Source organism: Phascolarctos cinereus, unplaced genomic scaffold (assembly GCF_003287225.1).
Source record: "Phascolarctos cinereus isolate Bilbo 61053 unplaced genomic scaffold, phaCin_HiC Scaffold_726;HRSCAF=1367, whole genome shotgun sequence".
NCBI lineage: Eukaryota > Metazoa > Chordata > Mammalia > Diprotodontia > Phascolarctidae > Phascolarctos > Phascolarctos cinereus.
The window spans coordinates 114,939,878-114,961,609 of record NW_027556098.1 but is presented as its reverse complement, the minus strand read 5'-3'; the positions used below and the strand labels follow the sequence as shown (position 1 = coordinate 114,961,609).

The 21,732-nt window shown below is 38.0% G+C and overlaps 1 protein-coding gene across 1 annotated transcript in view; it reads right to left on the bottom strand.

The window, feature by feature from the left end:
- The window catches only part of SLC49A4 (solute carrier family 49 member 4), a 122,634-nt gene that overhangs the window by 73,469 nt on the left and 27,433 nt on the right, over window positions 1–21,732 (bottom strand). Inside the window, exon 3 of the mRNA XM_020985954.2 lies at window positions 3,505–3,770. Coding sequence (XP_020841613.1) covers window positions 3,505–3,770 — 266 coding nt within the window. The remainder of the gene's footprint in view (window positions 1–3,504; window positions 3,771–21,732) is intronic.

Sequence of the window (21,732 nt, the reverse complement as noted above, 5' to 3'; positions counted from 1 at the left end):
TGATATGAAAGGCATGGGGGAAAATATCTCAGACCTTATTCTTACCAAAATAAAAAATGAGAAGAAGAAGAAGGAGGAGAAGAAGAGTGACAAAGAATAATAACTATTAATCTGTAGGTTTACCTTCACAACTCTAAAACACTTTAAAATAAACACAGGGGATCATTGTTAAAGGTATGAAATAGGAACAAGAAGGTTTCTGTAACTGATTCCAAGGCAGATCACATCTTTACCCATTACACAACTGATTGAAAGGATAAGAGAATATACAAGATCCCTAGTTGCTACTGTTTATTGAATATTAAAAAAACATTTGAGTCAGTAGAGAAAAATGAAGTCTTAACAACAAAATGTTTCCTACATATCAAACTCCTGTAAGAATACTTGAAAGATGGAAGGGAGATAATTTTGTTCACTAACCTCTGATGATTAATATTGAATGAAGCATAAAGAGGAAAATGTATGCTCCACAAATGTCTGCCTGCCACAAGTTTCTCCCTACTCCCTTCATAATCCACTCAATCATTGTGATTTTCCTCAAGGAGAAGTCTGACCATGTCGCCCTTCCACCCAATAAACTCCAGTGGCTCCTATCATCACCCCCAGGATCAAATACAAAATTCTGTTTGCTCTTCAAGCCTTTCACAATCTTCTTGCATCTTTCCAGTCTTCTTATACTTATGCTCCTCCAACATACTCTTTGATGCAGTGACATTAGCCTCCTTGAAGTTTCCTGAATATGTCACTCTATCTTTTGGCTCCAGGCATTTACTCTGGCTGTGCCCCATCCTTTGGATGATCTTCCTCCTTATCTCTGTCTCTCGGATTCCCTGGCTTCCTTCAAGTCTCAGATAAAAATCACACCTTCTACAAGATGTCTTTCTGAATCCCTCTAATTCTAACTCCTTCTCTCTGTTATTTCCTATTCATCCTGTATATAGCTTGTGTGTATATAAATGTTTGCACATTGTCTTCCCTACTGAATGTGAACTCCTTGAAGGCAAGGGACTGTATGTATCAGCAGCACTTAGCACAGTGACTGGTAAATGGTAGGCACTTAATAAATGCTTAACGACTGACTGCTTCCCTGCTGATTGTAAACATGCCCATGACTCCCCTATCCTTAAGAAGCCCTCACTTGATCCAACCATCCCCACCAGTCAGAATCCTCTATCTCTCTTTACTTTAATGGCTAAACTCCTAGAAAAAGCTATCTATAACTGTTGCCTTCACTTCCTTCCACTTTAGCGTCTTCTAAAACCTTTGCCATCTGGTTTCTGATCTCAACTGGAACTGCCCTCTCCAAAGTCAACAATGATCTCTTAATTGTCAAATCTCTTGGCCCTTTCTCAATCTTCACCCTTCTTGACCTCTTTGCAGCCTTTGACACTACCTGTCTGAATGTTCTTTTTCAGTTTCCTTTGCTGTATCTTCAACCAGGTCCCACCTCCCAAGTGCTAACTACGTAAGTACCTCACAAGGCTTGTCCTGCATTCTCTTCTCTTCTCCTGAGCCATCTTTTGTCTCCACTCTTACCCAGTCCTTAGTCATTGAATTGTGGCTTCAGACAAACTGAGACCTAGAAAGACCTCAATTTAGAAATGCCAAGGTCACCCGCTGCATCCCGGGCCACTGGCAGTCGTCTTGCCCTTTGTCTTGCCACTGGACTTTGATGACCCTGGAGGACAGAGTGAGGCTGAAGACTTTGAGAAGTTCTGCCCCACTCATATCCAATTCCAGAGCAAGTCAAGAAATTAACCTCCTAATGTCATTGGTCCTGAAGGACAAATAGCAACAATTATTTTGCTTGATGATCTCTTCAGATCCCAATGGATTCAATTATAACAGATCTTAACTGCAGATGATTCTCAGATCTATTTATCCAGCCCTGACCCCTCTCTCGATTTCCAATATGAAATCCTGAACTATCTATTGGCATCCCAAACCACATATGGCACAGATATATTAAACTCAAAATGTACAAAACTGAACTCACCATTTTTTCTTCTCCAAAACCTTCCCTCTTGGGAGCAGCTAGGTGGCGCAGTGGACAGAGCAGTGGCCTTGGAGTCAACAGGACCTGAGTTCAAATCCAGCCTCAGACACATAACACTTACTAGTTGTGCGACTTTGAGCAAATCATCTAACCCCAATTTCCTCACCAAAAACAACAACAACAACAACAACAACAACGACAACAACAACAACAACAACAACAACCACCAACCACCAAAAAACCCCTTCCCTCTTCCCAATCTCCCTATTACTACCAAAGCACCACCACCCTCCCAGTCACCTGCCAGGATCACAGCAAAGGTGTCACTCATGACTTCTTACTCTCACTCCCCCAACAGATGCAACATGCTGCCAAGCTCTACTGATTTACCTTCACAACACCTCTTCAGTATGTCCCCTTCTCTCTTTTGACACAGCTGCCACTCTGGTGCAGGCCCTCATCATCTCAAGCCTTGACTATCTGCCATAGCCTCCTGGTGGGTCAGCTGTCACAAGCTGCTCCCTACTCTAGTTTGTCCCCCACTCATGTATCAAAGTGACTTTCCTAAAGTGAAGGTCTGACCATGCCACTCTCCTATTCAATAAACTCCAGTAACTCCCCATTATTTCCAGAATCAAATATAAAATCCTGTTTGACTTTTAAAGCCCTTGACCCCAACCTGCCTTTCTAGTTTTCTCACATTTGATTCTCCTCCACATTTTTGTGACCCAGGGACACTGGCCTTCTTGCTGTAGCTCCCCGTCTCCATCCCTTTTTGCTGTTTGTTCCCCTATACAGGGAATGCTTTCCCTCCTTACCACCTCCTCTCGGCTTCCTGCAAGTTCCAATTCAAATCTTACCATTGGCAATAGGTCTTTCCCAGTCCCCCTTAATGCTAGCTCCTTCCCTCTAAGACTGCCTCCAATTTACCATGTATATACAGCCTGTATATACGTAGCTGTTTACACGTCTCCCCCATGAGAATGTGAGCTCCTTGTGGGCATGGCTATCTTGCTGGTCATGTGCTTAATAAGTGCTTACTGACATGTGCCTAGAGCTTCGATTTCATTGCTGTAGTGAACTCCTGGTGTGGAAACAGCTGCATATCAGCGACTCTTCCTTAGAGCACTGCCTGGGGACATTGAGAGGTTAAGCAACTTTCCTACTCAAACTCAAATATTCTTGACTACAAGGTCATATTGGGGGTCCAATATGCTGCCCCTTCTGGCTTACACATAGTGGTTATTGTTGATGAGGTGATTTTAGCTTTAGGTGTTGGTAAGGTATCCAAGAGGACACCCCACCCACACCCCCAAGTTTGAAAGAGATATCACTTAATAAGTGAAACTGAAGAAAGGGGGGGGAAATGGAAATAAGGAATAACCATCTATGCAGCAATAATATGTCTTAACAGTGAAAATTGTCTGCAAATGCTTAGGAAAATTCTAGCATAATAACTGAGGTGAAGGACACAGAATGAAATGAGAAAGAAGGAAACTTTAAAATACCTGCATATAATACCATCTCTATACGATCCTTAATATGGATGCTGTTACTTTCTGAGGTTAGTAGATGTGAGGTTTCATTGGGAGCTGGAACAATAAGAGGTCCAACTAGGAATGCACAAGCTCCACCAAGGTAACTGAGCATGGAGGCGATCGCTGTGGCAGTAGCTCGTTCGTCTGCAGAAAACCACGTAGTGGACAGGAATGGAGCAGCGTTCATTATGGTCGGGCCTGCTAATCCATTGAGCAGCTGTCCTCCATGGATCAGTCTGGAATTGGGGGGAGAGGGAAGGAGGAGAATGAGATACAAGTGACACAGATCTGAAGGAGTCATCCACTCTATCTTCTGACATGGGAAGTGGCACTTTCAGATGGGCGGAAGAATTTCTTAAGAAATGATGGTTTAAACAGAAAAGCAACCCAACACTACAAAAGGAAGAGCTAGTCACATGGAAAGGATTCCTCTGGCAAAGTCACCCCCCAGTTTACCTAAGCCTAGTCTTGTCCTCTCTGTGTGGAAGCCATCTCTTATGCCATATATTCTCCCAGCTAGATGGAGATCAGCGGTCACTGAATCCAGCCTACACATGAATATGACCTCTTCTGGCTGGTATATGTGGCAAGTGATCATCTGGCCACCACCTCCTGAGGGAAGCCCATTCTGTTTCTGGAAAGCTCTAATTATTATAAAATTTTTTCTTTGCACTTGATGACCTACATATGACTCTGAAAATTAACTGATCCCACTCTCATTGATACTGCTTCTGCCTCTGGGGCCCCGCAGAACAAGCTGAATGTCCTATCTCACATGACAGCCCTTCAATTAACTGAAGCCATCTGCTCTGTGTGCCCATTTTCTCCAAGTTACCTTCTCACCCTGTTTCTTCAAATGCTCTTCATATAACATGTTTTTCAGTGTTCATACATCCTAGGCTACCTCCTCTGGCAGTGCTCCAGCTTATCAGCATCTTTCTTAGTACGTGTTACCTAAAGCAGTATACAAAACTCTAGATGTCTCCCGACAAGGGAAGAGTACTGGATCTGGTACCAATGCATTAGTTGTTGGGATGGGATTTGAATTATAACGGCTCACAGGATATCCAGAGATCTTTTCCCTCTTATTTTTTAAAATAAATTTTTATTGATATCTTTGTTTTTGAGTCATCTAAACTTCTTCCTCCTCTATCTCTTCTTTTCTCAAAGAGCCATCCCACACAACAAAGAACATTTTTTAGAGTAAAGAAAGAGTAAGAGAGTATGTCTAATTTTCCACACTGATGGACCCCCCTCCCATGTCTGCAAGGGAGTGGCTCCTCTTTATTTTTAGATATTTATCAATCTTTTATTTTTTACATTAATTTTACTCTTCACCATCTCTAGGGCCATGTCTTATAATAATGAGTAAAATAGAAACAACATTAACAACAACAAAGAACAATTCAGCAGAAGTAACCAACCTTGGCTGCCTGGTGAACAAACTTGGTTATGAAACAAATCTGACAAGTATGACATTTTATACCTATGCTTCTCTACTGCTACAAAGAAAAGAGGGAGGTATTTGTTTATATCTCTTCATCAGGGTCAAGCTTGGCTGTTATAATTACACAGTATTTAGCTTCAATTTTTTGTTATTTTTTTCCATTTACATTGTTCTAGTTTTCACACATATTATATATTTTCTTGGTTCTGTTTACTTTGTTCAAATAAGTCTTCCCATGCTTTTCTATATTCTTCATATTCATCATTGTGTACAACACAATAACATTCCATTATATTCATATACCACAGCTTGTTTAGTCACTCCCAATCAAAGGCAATCTACTTTATTTCTAGTACTTTAAACAAAGCATGAAAGAAAGCATCATGGATCTAGAGCTGAAAGGGACCTCTGAGGCCACTTAAACCAATCTCAAGTTATATATGAGGAAACTGAGGCTAGGGGGGTTAAGTGACATTCCTATAGTCCCAAAGGTGGTGTCAGAGACCCGATTTGAACCCAAATCCTTTGACTCCAAACTCAGTACTCTCTCCATGGTATTATGCTGTGTTTAATCATTTGACATCCACATTTTTTGGCAGTCTGACTACTGAAGGTAGCAAGAGACTTCAATCAAGATTAGGTCAAATGCACTATTTTCTATGGAATGTAATGTCTGAGTATCCCTGAATAACCCACTGAACCTCATGCCCCTCTGTAAAACTCAACTACCAATACCATAGATCGTTCAATTATTCAATAAATCTTCCTCTTCCCATTCAAGCTGAACCTGCCAAGCTCTTCCAAGAGTCACCCTGTGAACCATTCACATTTTTCTGATCACATAATAAGATTCACTCCTTTCCAAGAAGGTTCTTCTGTATTCCTGTTTCAATAGGATGTTTTAGTATGAAATCAAATGGATTCTCACCTCCAAAAAGATTCACAGGACCTCTATTATGCAGAGGTGTGCTGATAAATGTTTAATGACACACTTTTTTAAAAAAATGCATATTCCAACACACTTTTAAGTTTAATCTGAATTATTAGCATTTTCCCCATCATATGCTCAAATGTAGACAACCAACTAAACAATAACTCAAGGCCTGATTTATCATGTTTGCTAATTTCTGAGGTATAAAAGCAAATTTAACAATCAGCTGTTGAAAGTCTGTCTGTGCTGGCTCCAGCAAAATTCAGTACTTGGTGGACTGGGAGAGCTATGGAACAGGTCAGTCCTGATACCCTCCACATAACGCCTTGCCAAACCAAGGCCTAGAAGAAAGGGGAGCCCTTTGCTGCAAACACCAGTACCTGCTAAGAAGTTTTTCCTAAATCTGCCCATTCAAATTCTACCCACTGCTGCTAGTTCTGCCCTATGAGGCAATGAAGAACAAGTCTATCATCCCTCTTTCCCGGGGTAGTCCTTCAAATAATGGAAGTCAGCTGTCACAGCCCCTCTTCAGACCTGTCTTCTCCAACCTATACATCTCTAATTCTCAATCAAGCAATCTTCATGGCATAATCTTAAGACCCAGATTACAAATGTGCAGAAATGAACAGATAAATGCTCCAGATGTGGATCCTGTCAGTCGTGTTGGCTAGCCCTCTGGGCTTTACACTATAGGGTGTGTTCTGAAAGCAGTAATGCCTACATAAGTGTCTAGTAGGGCCAAGCCCCCACATTTCCAACTTCAAGGCAGATATTTTGTTTTACTATGTCCACATAGAAATCTTCCTCAGCTCCAACTGATGCTATGGTGTCAACATACTCATCTGGGAGATGTTTGTTATTTACTCAACTCTAATGTCTGTTGTACTATCGTAGAAGGGAACCAATTTGGACAGGCATGATTGGTCCTTCAGAAAACTGCATGGGCTGTTGCCTAGATCATGGGGCTCTTTTAGATGACTGCCAAGGGACTGTTTTTTTTTAATATCTTTCTAAGCACTCAAGTTATGCTGACAGGTCTATAATTTAAGCTCATGTTTGTGCTTGCTCGCCCACGCTCTCTCTCTCTTCTCCCCCTCCCTCCACCAAAAGCACACTCACTATATATGTTCTTTTCTACTTTTTAGTGATTTCTTTTTCTGTGGGTCCTGGAAAATAATAGTAGTGCTTTTTTTTTTTAAATAACATCTGTCAATACCTTAAGTACAATGTGCAGGATAGATCTGACTACAAGACATTTTACATTTACAGAGATAACTATAATAAATTAGAAAGGGATTTATTTGCCCTACATTACTACAGAAATAATTTATAAATTTAGTTTATGTTAGATATTCATATTTCCAGAGTTTGGGAGGCTTGTTGTACTTTTGGTTACAGATGAATGATATAGATTACCTCAGAGGAGTAGTTAATAAACTTTTAAAAACATAAAAATATAAATGCAAAACAGAAAGTTCTGACAGAATATTAGACCTATATTTACCCTAAATTATTTTCATATAATTGTTCTTAGTTACAGTACTTCATTCATATTGGTCAGAAGAAAAGGTGGATTAGTGTAATATCACTGTGCTCAGCTTTGGAAATAGAATTTAAAATGCCTTTACATCAATATTCTGCTCACAGTTCTTCCATTTTACTTATAGGTCTTATTATCTCTGTTATATTACTTATGAATGAGTAGAATACAGTAGATCATACATTTTGGATCTATACCTCTTATTTTCCTTTTGGGTTAAAAAATTCTCCAAGGCTTTGAAAGACATAGTTTTTTATTCCTGAAACTTAAAATGATGACAAGGCATATAGTTATTCTTGTAACCAGAATTAGAAGCAAAATAGCCATTGTACCACGAAACCAAGGCACTGACAGACATTTTTGCCTCAAATGCTGAGAATTCAAAGACAACATAACCAATGATATAGCAAGGTAATAATAGCATGGTGGCAATTTCAGTCAAATTTGTACATCATAATACTGATGTGTGTGATTGTTCAGATATTATACTGTCACACTCTTCTGAATAGATATTTTCCCCCATTTTACTTTAAAGTGTTTGAAATGGAGACTTTGAAATTACCAAAGTTTTTTTCAAACAGGAAAAAGTGATCTCTAAAATCCCTTTCAGTATTCAAAAATGATGACTCCATGATTTTTTTTTAAATTAGGGGTTATTGGTCTAGATAGGGAGAATGAGGATTTGCTACTAATTGCTCATATTTAAGGTTACAAAGCACCTTCCTCACAACAACCCTGTGAGATAATTTAAGTATTACTGCCCTTTTTTTGTAGATGAGGAAACTGAGTCTCTGAGGAGTGTAATGATTTGTCCACTTTCCACAGCTAATGAGTATTTAAAGTGGGCTTGGACCCAAGTCTCTTGACTCCCAAATCCACTGCTCCTTCCACAATGAAATCTTCAGGAAGATAAATTACATAATTTAATTTTTACCAATGCCAGCCTCATAGAAGTGAAATTCAGTAGGTAAGTTTTATACCCCTGCTTCCTGGCTATCCTTCAGAATTTAGGATTTTAAAACTTGAGTTTGGAGCTGCTGTATTCCACTTCTGACTACAAATCAAGCTCCTAGCAACAAGACACTCCATAAAGTTGGTACTTAAAAAGTTTTACTGAGTGGAACCCAGAGTAAGGTGAAAAGGAGGAAATATGTCATTAGAAGTAGAACCAAAATCAATCTGCATGTTTTTTAACATCTTGAAGGGAGGGGCACTTCATCTTGTTCATATTTTGCCTGATCTTTTTTCTTCAAGGTTGATGGGTGTGGCAGTATTGCTTACTGAGGATGCTTACTTTTATCCCAACTGCCCTGCCCAATAATAACTCCATTCAGGCACGGGAACACAATGATTTTTAAAAATTTTTAGCAGCTCTCTCAATATTTAATAATATCCTGTTAGCATTAAATATTGAGATTATTTAAAATTCAGTATTGACAGAAGATATAAAACTTACTCTTCATTACTGAAGATTAGTTTTGATACTCAAGATGTGGTACTCAGTATGCCAAAGTGGGAAAAGGTCTATGCTCTCTAGCATTCATTGCATGAATAAAACAAAATTACACTGTACAGGCAGTCTCTGTTCTCTGCCATAATTTATTTCTGAAAACCAGGTGGTAAAAGGAAATCATTATAAAACAGACTCTGTTCTTTCTTTCTAAAAACATTTTTTTATTTGTCTTAAGACTTTTATATTGGTTATTTCCCAATATACTTCCCTATTCTGACTATACCCAACACTGTATTCCCCCAACTCTTTATGGAAAGGAAAGAAGTATGTCATTATCTGCTTTCTGCAATCAAAATCAGTATTTGCAATTAATATGAGTGAAATTAGTAAGAAAGTATGCTGTTTTTGTTTACATTATTGCAATAACTGTATATACTGTTCTCACTGTTCCAATCATTTTGCATTATCTGTTTTTCCATGATTCTCTGAATTCTTCCTATTTGACAAATTATATATTTTTAAAGGAATGACATGATAATGAGGAGGCAGATTACATTCTAAACCAAGCACTTAGCATGAGATAAACTGAATTCCTTTGAGAATAGGGGCTATGTCTTGTTTCATTTTTTTTTTCATCTCTTGTGCTCTGCATATGGTAGGCACTTAATAAATGCCTATTGAGTTGAATAGTTACTATTTAAAAATATCATATAAACAAAATAATTACAGCTGAAGACCTGAGGCGCAGAGCAGTTAAGTGACTTGTTCAACATCATAGGTAATAAATAGCAGAGCTGGCATTCAAATTCAGGTCTCGTGACTGAAGCTCAACATTCCTTCTGCTGTATTACTGTCTCTCAAAATATTTCAAAGTTTACAAATAGCACACAAAGATACTACATATACGTATATGCACACATACATATATGTATATATATATATATATATATATATATAATTTGTATATGAATTTGATAACATGCAACCTATAACAAACATTAAACATTTTGCAATAGGCTTTTAAGCTGAAAAGAATCTCAGACATATTCCAGTACCACCATTTTGAAGATAATGAAACTTGGGCCCATAAAGGTCAAGTGATTTGTACAAGGTCACATGAATTGTAAGTGGCTCATGCCTTTTGACTCCAAATCCAGAGCCCTTCTAATGACATCATGCCACTTTTCATTGTTTCTCCTTGATTTCACAGAATTTAGAAAGTATTTGGAAGGTCTAAACTTTAAAAAATTCTGTCCAGAGAAGTTTGAATTGATACCATCCTTTTTTCTTTTCACAATTATCCCTGAAGTTAAGCAAATACATTCAAAATTTTTACTTTCATTACAAGATGCTACAGAGGTTATTTTAAAAAAGAATCATGTACTGGGACTCCAAAGATTTGGATTCTAGTTCCCATTCTGTCACTAGGCAGAATTCTCTTGCCCAGGTGACTTGATTTCTCTGGGCCTTAGTTCGTACATGCAAGATAACTGATCAATTAATTATTTACTGAGGGCTTGCTACCGTATATGCCAGGCATTGCTGGGGACAGAGGGTAAAGACAAAAGCTGGATATCTTGACCAAGAAGCGTACAATCTAGCTCAGAAGAGACAACATATACAGGTATATACGATAGAGGTACTTAATATAATTCTGAAAAGAAGGAAGTAGCAGCAGGCGGAGAATGGAGGTGGGAGGAGAATCAGGAGAAGTTGTCTATACAAAGTGGTGCTTGAGTTGAACATTAAAGGAAACCAGGGATTTTAAGAGGTGGAAAAGAGAAGGGAGGACATTCCAGGTATGGGGAACAGCAGTGTAAAGTGACCATGATGACAGATGGAGTACTTACTGTGAATAAGGGACACTAAGAAGACCAGTTTGTCTGGACCATAGTATGTGTGAAGGGAAGGGACATGTAGAAAGACTGGAGAGACAGGCTGAGGCCAGGTTATAAAAGGCTTAGATTATTAGGTGATCTCCAATGTTCCTGCCATGTCTAAACCCACTATGATTCTGATTTTAGCGGTGAGGGCCTGGAAAGCAGTAGTCTCTTGAATATGGTTCTCTTGGTCATCTTTTCTATGTTTCCTCTCCCAAACAAAGAAGCTGTCAAAAGAGCCTGGAAAGGTAGAAGGACAGTCATACTCTTGCTCCAGTAATGCCGAGGTGGTCTTATGGGCTGAACGTATGGCTATAAGCATAAAGGTTTTTGGACGATGGCTAGTTAAGCAAACTCCTACCATTAGCCTCAGTCACTGCCCCCCAAAGGACTTCCAAGGCAAAGGCACTGAGAAATGAAGTAAAAATGTTAATTAGATAGCCCTGACTGATGAGAGCAGTAAAAAGCATAAAAAAAATCTGGGACCACTTCTCCTTGCCTAACAGTGGTTTAAAGATTAATATAACTCTCTAACTATAATTAATAACTTGAAAAATGGCACGTTTCCTCTGTCTTCCTACAAAAACAAGCATATTTTTTATATGTCAGAAACAATTAAAAATGTGGTAAAAAAAAAAAAGCTGACATCTCCTCCCAAAGCCATTCAATTCTTAGTTGTCACATAGTAATTTCATTGCAAAAATATTCTTGAAACAGTATCTTTCAATGGTTTAATTATGGATAATGTGAGCATAACATTCAGACAGTGCATCATAGCTTAAAAAAGGTAATGACTTTGATATTTAATACCTGTAATATAGCATTTTAATTATGTTGCCCTTCAGGCAGCACTACCCTAACTCATCTAGCAGGAGGAGGAGTGGAATGCTGAAGTTTTATGATTCCTAAAATTTTAAAGGGTAGAAGGAGAACAGGGAGAAAATAATCTGTCAAAAAATTCACAGTATGAATGCTGAATGTCAAGGTATGAAACTCAACTGCATAAACTTAACAGTCCAGTACTTTTCAGGCACTATTTTTTTCAAGAAGCAAACAACCAATTTATAGAATCATAGAATTTTAAAGGGGAAAAGGACCTCAGAGATCAAAACAGTCTAACTTTTCATATAGCAAATGAGAAAAGTAGAGTCCAGATAGTTCTAGTAATTCTCGTTTAGCGAGTAAATGAACGAACGGAAAAAAAAAAACATTTATTAAGCACTTACTCTGTGCCAGATACTGAGCAAAGTGTTTGGGGGGGAGAGGGAGACAAATGCAAGCAAGCAAGACAGTTGCTGCCCTCAGGAAGCTTGCATTCTTATTGGGGGACTCATAAAGGGGAACAATAAAGTAGAGGAAGATTGTTATTTGTCCTTCATTCACAAAGAGGACCATGACATCAGGGAGGTGATACCATGACATACAAGTGAACTGGATTGAAGCGAGGAGGGCTGTGCAAAGTTACCAGTTTCACTTTCTCGGTCAGAGCTATCTGGGTCCGGTGGCCAGAAATAGATCAGCACAATTGGAGATGGCCCAGGATGCAGTGGGGAAAGTAGAGGGAAGAGGGAGGCACTGGACAACACGGCTGAGAAACAGGTAGGAAGCCTGGTTCTAGGTAAGCTAAGTTGGAAGCTCACCTCTTAGCGCATTCCTGGAGCCCCAGAGGCACAGTCCAGGACCCAACTGGAAGGAGATGACAGGATGACCCAAGTGTAGGTAGCATAGTTTGGAAATGGCTGGGAAGTGACATAGAGACTTGGTTCTGGGCAAAGTAAGGCAAAAGCTAACCTATCAGAGCCCAAGGTACTAGAAGCAGAGCCTGTCACAATTTTATATTCATATCACCAGCATCTAGCACTATGCCTGGTATGTACTAGGTGCTTAATATTTGCTAGTTGATTAAATTACTCGACCAAATTCACACAGCAGTTAGTGGCAGAATCAGGATTAGAACCAGTTCTCTTGACTTCTAGCTTCTTCCTCCAGTCTGACATCAACACCAACTGGTGCCACAAAGTGGCAGCATCTACCGTACTGTCTACTCTGGGATAGCCCCATTATTCCAAGGCCTTCTAGACTGAAAGTTAGGTTGGTCTTACATATAATATCTTACTGGAATGTAGCCATGTCCCCAGAGGACCTTAGGTCTAAAAGACTGCCCCCTTCCCTAATATTATCTAAAATACTAATGATTAACTTGGTGTCTTTTAAAATTCAGTACCCAAGGATATTTTACTTAATATTTTTAGCTGTTTCATGTTTGTTGACTTTCCCCAAAAGATCTGAGGACACAGACCAAGTTTTACACTTCTTTATTGGCTAAAGATAATGCTTTACAATGCTGGGACTCTTAAGGTAGGGACTCATGAAATACTGTTAATTGATTGAGTGCGAGGACAACACCTTATAATATCCTCTACTAACTCTTAGCAGAGGGGCTAGACATGTGGTATATACTCACTAATATAATGACTGGCAGAGTGAAATAATAGAGGAGGTTATCATCTTCCCTCTTCCCTTTCTGTTTCCTTCTTTCCCCTGCCTTCCCCAAATCAGATCACCTATACCTTCCCAGTTTCGTCCCTGTATTTTGTTGTTGTTGCTTGGTTATTTCTGGTTATGACCAACTCTTCATTACCCCATTCAGGGTTTTTCTTGTCAAAGAAACTGGAGTGGTTTGCCATTTCCTTCTCCAGCTCATTTTACAGATGAAGAACTGAGGCAAACAGAGCTAAGTGACTTGTTCAGGGTCACACAGCTAGTAAGAAAATGTCTGAGGCCAGATTTGAACTGACAAACACAAGTCGTTCCGACTCCAGGCTTGGCATTCCATCTACCACACCACTTAGCTGCCTTTCTTGCCCCTCCATACTAGTAGAGGAAAAGGAGAAAAGAATTGAGATGTTGTCCAGCTGACAGGTAGGAAAGTTCTTCAGATGCAGCTAGAGAATCACAGTCCACCTCACCTACACAGATCACAGCTCTGGGTTAGTGGCAGAAGCCTAAACACTGCCCTCAAGCTAAACCTTGGGGGTTTGGTTGAGGCCCAAGGCAAGCTGGCTCACCTGAAGGTGGGGGAGAAGCAGATAAACTCTAGAACACAAGAGCTACTTACTATCAGGTATATTTGCTGTCCTTTGTAAGCAACTTTGAGCCATGCAGATAGTAGCTCTGTCAATCTAGAGGACAAGGATCAAAACACTTCAGTGTTTGGAAACAGCTATATTATTTTTATTTTAATCAATGTTCAGTGATTTTAAAAATAAATTTTAAATGTGAAAGTTTATGTTTTTCAAAAATGCATGATTTCACCACTATGGGTATATGTACTCCATTGATGCACAACTACTATGTTAGTTAGCATCAGAAAATGGAAACACAGCAGAATTTAGAGCTGGAAAGGATTTTACTAATCATCTAGTTCAACATCCTAATTTTAAAGATGAAGATACTAAAACCTAGAAGTTAAGCGAATTGTGTAAAATTCCAGAGATAGTTAATAATATATTTGGAGTCATAAGATCTTGACCTACAATCTAGCATTCTTTGCATTCTAGATACTCTGAAAGCACCTCTGGTTTTTGTATGCTCAAAATTCTTACAAGCAAAAAGTCACTAAGTAGCCATCAGGTTTGTATATGTTATGGCAATAAACAATCCCTACTGAGAGGCAGTAGAGCACAATGGATAGAGTTGATTTTAGTTAAGAAGACTTGAACTCAAATCTGCCTCTGACACAAACTAGATACATGACTTACCAAGCTGCTTAATTTCTCAGTGCCCTAGGCAACTCTCCAAGACTATAAATTGCAGAAGAGTTTCCAATCTGCATCTGTGGAGAGTGCTTCACAACTAGGAGTTACCTATACAGATGAACTCTCAGGTATGGACCTAAAGATGACTATACATATTTGAAATGAGTTTTGTTTTTCTTGGCTTCTCAATGGGTTCAGGAGAGGGAAGAGGAAGAGAGAGAATTCAAAACTGAAAATAAAATTGAATTAAAAATTCATTTCTACTATACTGGTACAGAATTAAAAAGGAGGAAGAGAGTGGGCTAAGCTGCATTTGGGAAATTGCTCTGTATTTTCCCTGCATTATCACAAGCAGCAACCTGAAAAAAAAAAGGTGACCTTTTTACATGAATATTCTTCTGGTTATGCTATATAAATGAATGTATGAATTTTTAGAAAGCATTTATTAGGTGCTTATTATATGTAAAGAAAGCACTGTGCTAAGTACCAGGGATATACAAAAATAAAAGAGTCATTGACCTCCAGTAGTTCACATTCTAATACAGGGAGACAAATCACTGTGGAACTCATGAAAGAAGAAAACACCGTGAGTGACCCAAAGGGTAATAGAGATGCATGATGATTATTAATAGTTTTACCAAGATTTTACCATATAAGAAATGGTATCACATACAGTAAATGTATGATTAGAAAAAGAGATAGGTTGGCATATACCAGCAACAAAAGACATACTATTAATCTCTTTAGTATTACAAAGCCACAGAGCATGGTCTCCAGTACAATGGGTAGATAGATGTCTTACAAGATAAGTAAGATTGGATTACAATTTAAAACACTAGAGGATATGAACAAATAGACAAGAACATGGATCCACTGAAATACTGAAATACTCTGTTATCTATTTTATTTTACTTAGTATTTATGAGAAAGTAGACTTTTAGCAAATGAAGACGTTAGATATTTTAATCAATATTCTGTATGCTGGCATCCTCATCCCAAATGAAAAGGTTATTTTTTGTTTTCTTTTGAGGTGAAACAATTTAGTCAAAGTCCATTAAAAAAACCTGACATTTATATAGCATTTTGAGGTTTGTGAAACTCTTTACATTTAACTTGAGCTACAGATATTGTTACCTGGTTTTACAAATGAGAAAATTGAGTCTCACAGAGTTTAAGTGACTTGCCTATGTTCACACAACTAGTTAAGTATCTGAGACAGCATTTGAATCCTGGTCCTTCCTGATACTAAGTATAGCAGTGTTACCACTGCAACATGGTGTTTCTAAATGCTTATCTCTGAGGACTAAGGTGTGCTGGTAGCGCTTTGACCTACCCTCTTACCTTTCACCAACTTTATATCAAAAGGAGAATAACCATTTATTGGGCACCTAGTATGTGCCCAACATTGGGCTTTACAAACATTAGCTCATTTGACCCTCACAACACCCTTTGAAGTAGGTGTTATTTACAGTTGAGGAAATTGAGGCAGAAAGAAAGTCAAGTTACTTGCCCAGGGTCATGAAGCTAGTATGTGTTCCTAATTCCAGGTCCAGCCCTATTCACTGCACTACCTAGTGGCCTGTAGAATTTGACTTGTTGCTAGAATTTTGATTCTAAAAAGAACCAAAATTAAACTGTATGATGGGATTGTCTTCTTTTGAGAAAAACTGTGACATTTTTACTTTCTTTAGTCCAAAATAAGAAGGGGTTATTTAAGTAGCTTAAAGGAGCAGAAAGATTATGAAGGAAATAGAGACATTGTATTAAAGCAGTGCCTCACTGGTTCAAACAACAATACAAAGCTACGTAATTTGTGGTCTTTGCAATTTCCTGACAGTAGCCCTCTTCTGATCATTTCAGAAGCTGTGGTCCAGCTGCTAATTCTTCTCTTCTGGTGATCCAAACCCTTACATAGTGGCCCAAGCTTGCTTCTAATTTCTCCTTTTAGGAAGAACTGCCAGGTAGTCTATGGCCAAGTAAGTGGACCTTCCTGCATCTACTTTATTCCATCAATAATTCTGCCTCACACAAGAATCATGAATACAGTGGATTTTTATGCCCAAAGACAAGAAATACCATTTCAAGTGGGACACTTTGTCATTTTGTCTTGCAGTGCAAATGACCACAAGCAAAAAGATCACCAAAAATGCAGGTTATATCTAAACATTAGTAGAGAATGAAGAGGTAGAGAAATTCTAGGAAAAATTTGATAAAATACTCAAGTAAGTAAGCCTATATACTCAGTGGATTCAATATGAAGGAGGCACAGGGAAGATGGCAATACACATGTTAAACAATATAGTTCAGGTTTAAGAAATGAAAGAGGCCAAAGGCTTGTAGACTATTAGAAGTCTCATGCTATCAAATGTTGACTACTTTCTTCAAGAAAAGTCAGAAAATACTGGATATGATGAGCACCAAATACTCTTTAATAGATACTTTAATAGAGATTAAACAAAAGACTGGCTAATGACGTGGGAGTGTTATAAGAAAGTATCTGTCTGTGTGGGGTCAGACCACAAATACAGCAAAGGTCAAAATCAACATCAAATTAAAAGAAAGGATGAAGATGAGAAGACACTGTATATCATTAAAATAGCTTTGATGTGACCTATTCAAATAAATCAAAGCCAGGGGCAGCTAGGTGGAGCAGTGGATAGAGCACTGGCCCTGAAGTCAGGAGAACCTGAGTTCAAATCCGGCCTCAGATCCAACACTTGACACTTACTAGCCTGTGTGACCCTGGGCAAGTCACTTAACCCCAACTGCCTAAAAAAAAAGAAAAAATAAATAAATCAAAGCCCAAAAATTGGAAAATGGAAAAAGCAGAGGACACTTATTTTAAATATCAACATTTCTGCAAAAGTTTCAGGAATGTAAAGGAGTGACCAAAACAAGGCCCACTGTAGATGGCAAACATTTGATTTCCACGCTAAGCTGAGAAACATTAATGCAACAGGACAGTGGGAATAGAAGATTACTAAAAATTTCACCTCAAAAAACAGCCAAGAATAGTGTTGGCAAAAGCAAGGATGAAGAAAGTTTCACATGGGATCAAAATGCCATTTCATCCCAAAAGTACCTGTTGATTAAAAAAAAAGTAGGATAACAAATAAGTGGAACAAAGAACAGATTTATCCATTTTTTCTGTAGTGATCAATTTCAATCATTAATGTTAGTAGAACTACCACATTTAAACCTCAGTCCCCAGTGTGCTATAGGGGGAAGCAGAAATGTCACTTAAGACAAAGTCAGGAAGACAAAGTTAGTTGTATTCAAGTACAAACATTGGAAATATGTGCTGGCAGTTATAAAAGCTTGAAAGTGCTGAAGAAACTGTCTGATAAGTTAATTGAGGCAAAGGAAAATACACCCAAAATGGGAAAAACCATGGATGACTGAGAAGATATCAATAACTACCAATTTGTATGCCATTCTTATTTTTACAAAGTCTTAATGAGAAAGATATATACACAGAGGGTATCCTTAATGAAAAATGAAAAGTGAAGAGGCAAACAATTTTTTACAGCAGACCACATCTTTATAGCCACACAACTGCAGAGAATACAAGGTGCAGAGAATACAAGATTCCATATGATTTATTGTTTATTGATTATAAAAAGCACTTAAACTCAGTATGAAGTTTTAAAGCCTCTCCCCCAACAAGGAATATCATGCATACTTTAAAAGCATACAGAATTCCTTGATAAATGAACCACAGAAAACTATTCAATGACCCTCTGATTATTATACCAACTGAGGCATTAAATAGGAAGATACATGTACAATGAAGGCATTCATCATCATCATAGAGAATTTTCCTTTAAAGTCCAATGGAAGAGGGAATCCCTATAGTGAGGTCCTTCCGCTGCTCCTACTTACTCATGAAATTATAGTGAGTGCATCAAATCTAGACCACCACCAGAACTCCTAAGGGAGATTTACGATTACTGAAGCGACTGGTCTATCAATTCACACTGAAAAAACTAAATGAAAAACTATGTCCAGGCTAGGATATATATAGCTAGACAGCCAGTCTATTGAAGCAGTACATCAGTACATATATCTGGACAGATATTGCAGATGAACAGACCTGAATTAGTGGAAAAAATCATTCTGAGTTGCATTTGGGACACTGTGTCATGTCTTTAATGATCCCAAGTTGTGCCTCAACACAAAAACCCATCTTTTAAATTCCAATATACTCTTGAAGCATTTTGTTTCAATTCTTTTACTGTAGTTAATGTGTGTCTCTGTGTGTGTATATATATAAATATTTTTGGCTCTATTCACATCATTTGGTATGATATCATATAAGTCTTTCTACACTTCTCTGTATTCATCATATTTGTCATTTCTTACAGCATCATAATATTCCACTACATTCAAGTACCAAAATTTGTTTAGGTATCCCTCAATCAAGAGGCACCAGATGGCATCTCTGAAATAAGAAGTAAGCTTTGCCTAGTCAAATAGGTTTGTTTGAAAAAATATTCCTTTTCAGTAAATAAATAAATGAAAGGGCATTTATTAAGTGCTTATTATTTGCCAGGGCACTGTCTAAGGATACAAATAACAAAAAGAGACAGTGTCTGACCTCAAGGAACTGAGTTTGAGTATATGTGGAGCATGTTCTTATCAATCAGTGATAATGAAGTGCTTATCATTGACAGTGGTAAAACCACTACTGTAGTGTTATGATAACTATAAGACATTATAAAGATAAGAGTAGCTAATGAAAAGTCGCTATCTCAGAAAGAACCACATACAGGCAAGCACAAGAAAAGTAAAAAGTAAAAAAAAACTCCCTATGTATTCCCCAAATTTAGAGAGCAAATTATGCTTTTTCTCCACATTTATATCTATGCTCCTAGCATTTGATGAGTGCATCTTCCCAATTTTCCTCCTTATCTCCTATCTCATCAGAACTTAGAAATATTCATTTGGAACTCACCCCCTTTTTTCCTAAGAAGACCATATAAATGAAGCTATGAAATTCAAGGTGAGCTTCCATCCCCTCAAGAATATATGATAAGAGGATATGAACAGATTAAAAAAAAAAGAATGAGAGAAAAGAAACCAAAACAGTCAATAATGATATGGGCGAGGAAATGTCCTAAACCACTAATAAGAAAAATGCAAATTTTAAAAGCCTTAAAGTTTCATTTCATACCCTGCAAACGGGCAAATATGTTAAAAGACAGAAATAATCAATGTTGTAGGGTAATAGGAAGACACTCACACTAATACATTATTGGTGGAGCTATGACTTAGTTGAACCATTACAGAAAACAATTTTAGATTATGTGAGAAAAGTCACTAAACTATACATGTCCTTTGACCCAGTGATCTCACAATCAGGTTTATATATCCTAAGGAAGTTGAAGGCAGAAGCAAAGGTTCTATATGTATCAAAACATTCACAGAAACAGTTCTTATGGTTCAAGAAACTGGAAACAGTTGAGGTCTTGCATATGAAGATATTGGAATATTACTGTGCCAAAAGAAATGATAAAGATAAGAAATTCAAAGAAGCATGGAAAAGATGTATATGTGTATGAACTGATGAAGAGAGAAAGAAGAAGCAAAAGAACACAATGATTATGATAATATAAGGGGGGAAAATTCAAAAAGGCTAGATGAATTCAGGTAAAATATAATTATCAGTCTTGGTTCTGGAAGACACATGCTTTCCTCTTCATCACAGAAGACTACAGCAACAGAATAATGAATATTCTGTTGGACAAGGCCATTTTTTGCTTAACTGTTTTTCTTGGTTTGAAGGGGGGAAGGATAGATAAAGGAATAAGTATATAGCACTTACTATGTGCCAGGTACTGTGCTAAGCACTTTAATAATATCTCATTTGATCCTCACAGCAACCCTGCAAGGTAGGTGCTACTGTTATCCCCATTTTACAGTTGAGGAAGCTGAGGCAAACAAAGTTGTTAAGTGACTTGCCCAGGGTCACATACCTAGTAAATGTCTGAGACTTTTAACGGGTGAGTTCTGTTGGGGTAGGAGGTATAACAGATGACTGACGTATAAAAAAAGAAAAGACAAATTAAATTTTAAAAAAATTTCTCTAGGAAAATATAAGATATCATTGTGTGATGATCGAGGATAATGTTTTTAAAGTAATTCTCCACAGTTTAAAGGATTTATATTCTAGGATTAGCCTGAAGTACTTTGGGGAATCTAAGCTTTACGTATTTAACTGAAAAGGGTTTAGCTCTTGAACGAACAAATTTCTCAATTTTGCCACAAAAAAAGACAGCATTCCTATACTATGGAAAATAATAGGATCTGCATGTCATTCTTACTCTAAGCTCTCTTCTCTTGTTGTAATTACTGGGAGGTGAGGAGAGACATTAATTCATTCTTTTTAAAGGGAAATATGTAAATTAAAATGAACTTGGAAATAATTTAGAATCTTTTACCCTGAAGTGGGCTTTAAGCATATTAACAGTTATGAAACCCAGAGCCAATATGGTGAAATAGGAAGAAGTAGTACAGTCCAGCTCCCAGCAACCCCAGACCAGAGGACCAAGGCCCTAAACAGGGCTTGGCCAGCAGCCTGGGGCTGCCCAGTCTGACTGGAACTAAGCCCAAGGCCCACAACAAGGCTAGTCCAGAAGCATAGTTGCTTTGAAAATGCTGAGTCCTTCAACTAGATCACAGGCACTAAGGCCAACTGCTGTTTACTGCAGAACCACCCATGGGCAGCTGGCTGCCTAGATACAAAATGGGGTCTGGAGCCTGAAAGTCCAAGAGAGCGATCAGACAGCGCCCTCTATACGACTGCATATGAGGCCTGCGCAAAGATTTCAGCTGCCTGGCTTAGGCCACCGCTAAGATCCTTGCAAAACATAGTACTCATAGCAGCAATACCCTAGACAAACAGACCGTGACCATACAGGGGCCCAAAAGTCATGTGCAGAGCCTAGTCCTAACACAAAGTTCCAATACAGGAAGTAAAGTTGGAAGAATGAGTAAAATAAAAGAGAGAAAGAGCAAGGATGATGTCGGGGAGGCCTAAAACACACACCTTAAAGAGAATAACTTCAAAATACCTATAAACAAAGCCTCAAAAACAAACAAACAAACAGCCTGGCCACAAGATCAAATACAATTCTTAGAAGAAATTAAACAAAAGTTTAATAAATATTATAAATAAAATGAATAAGAC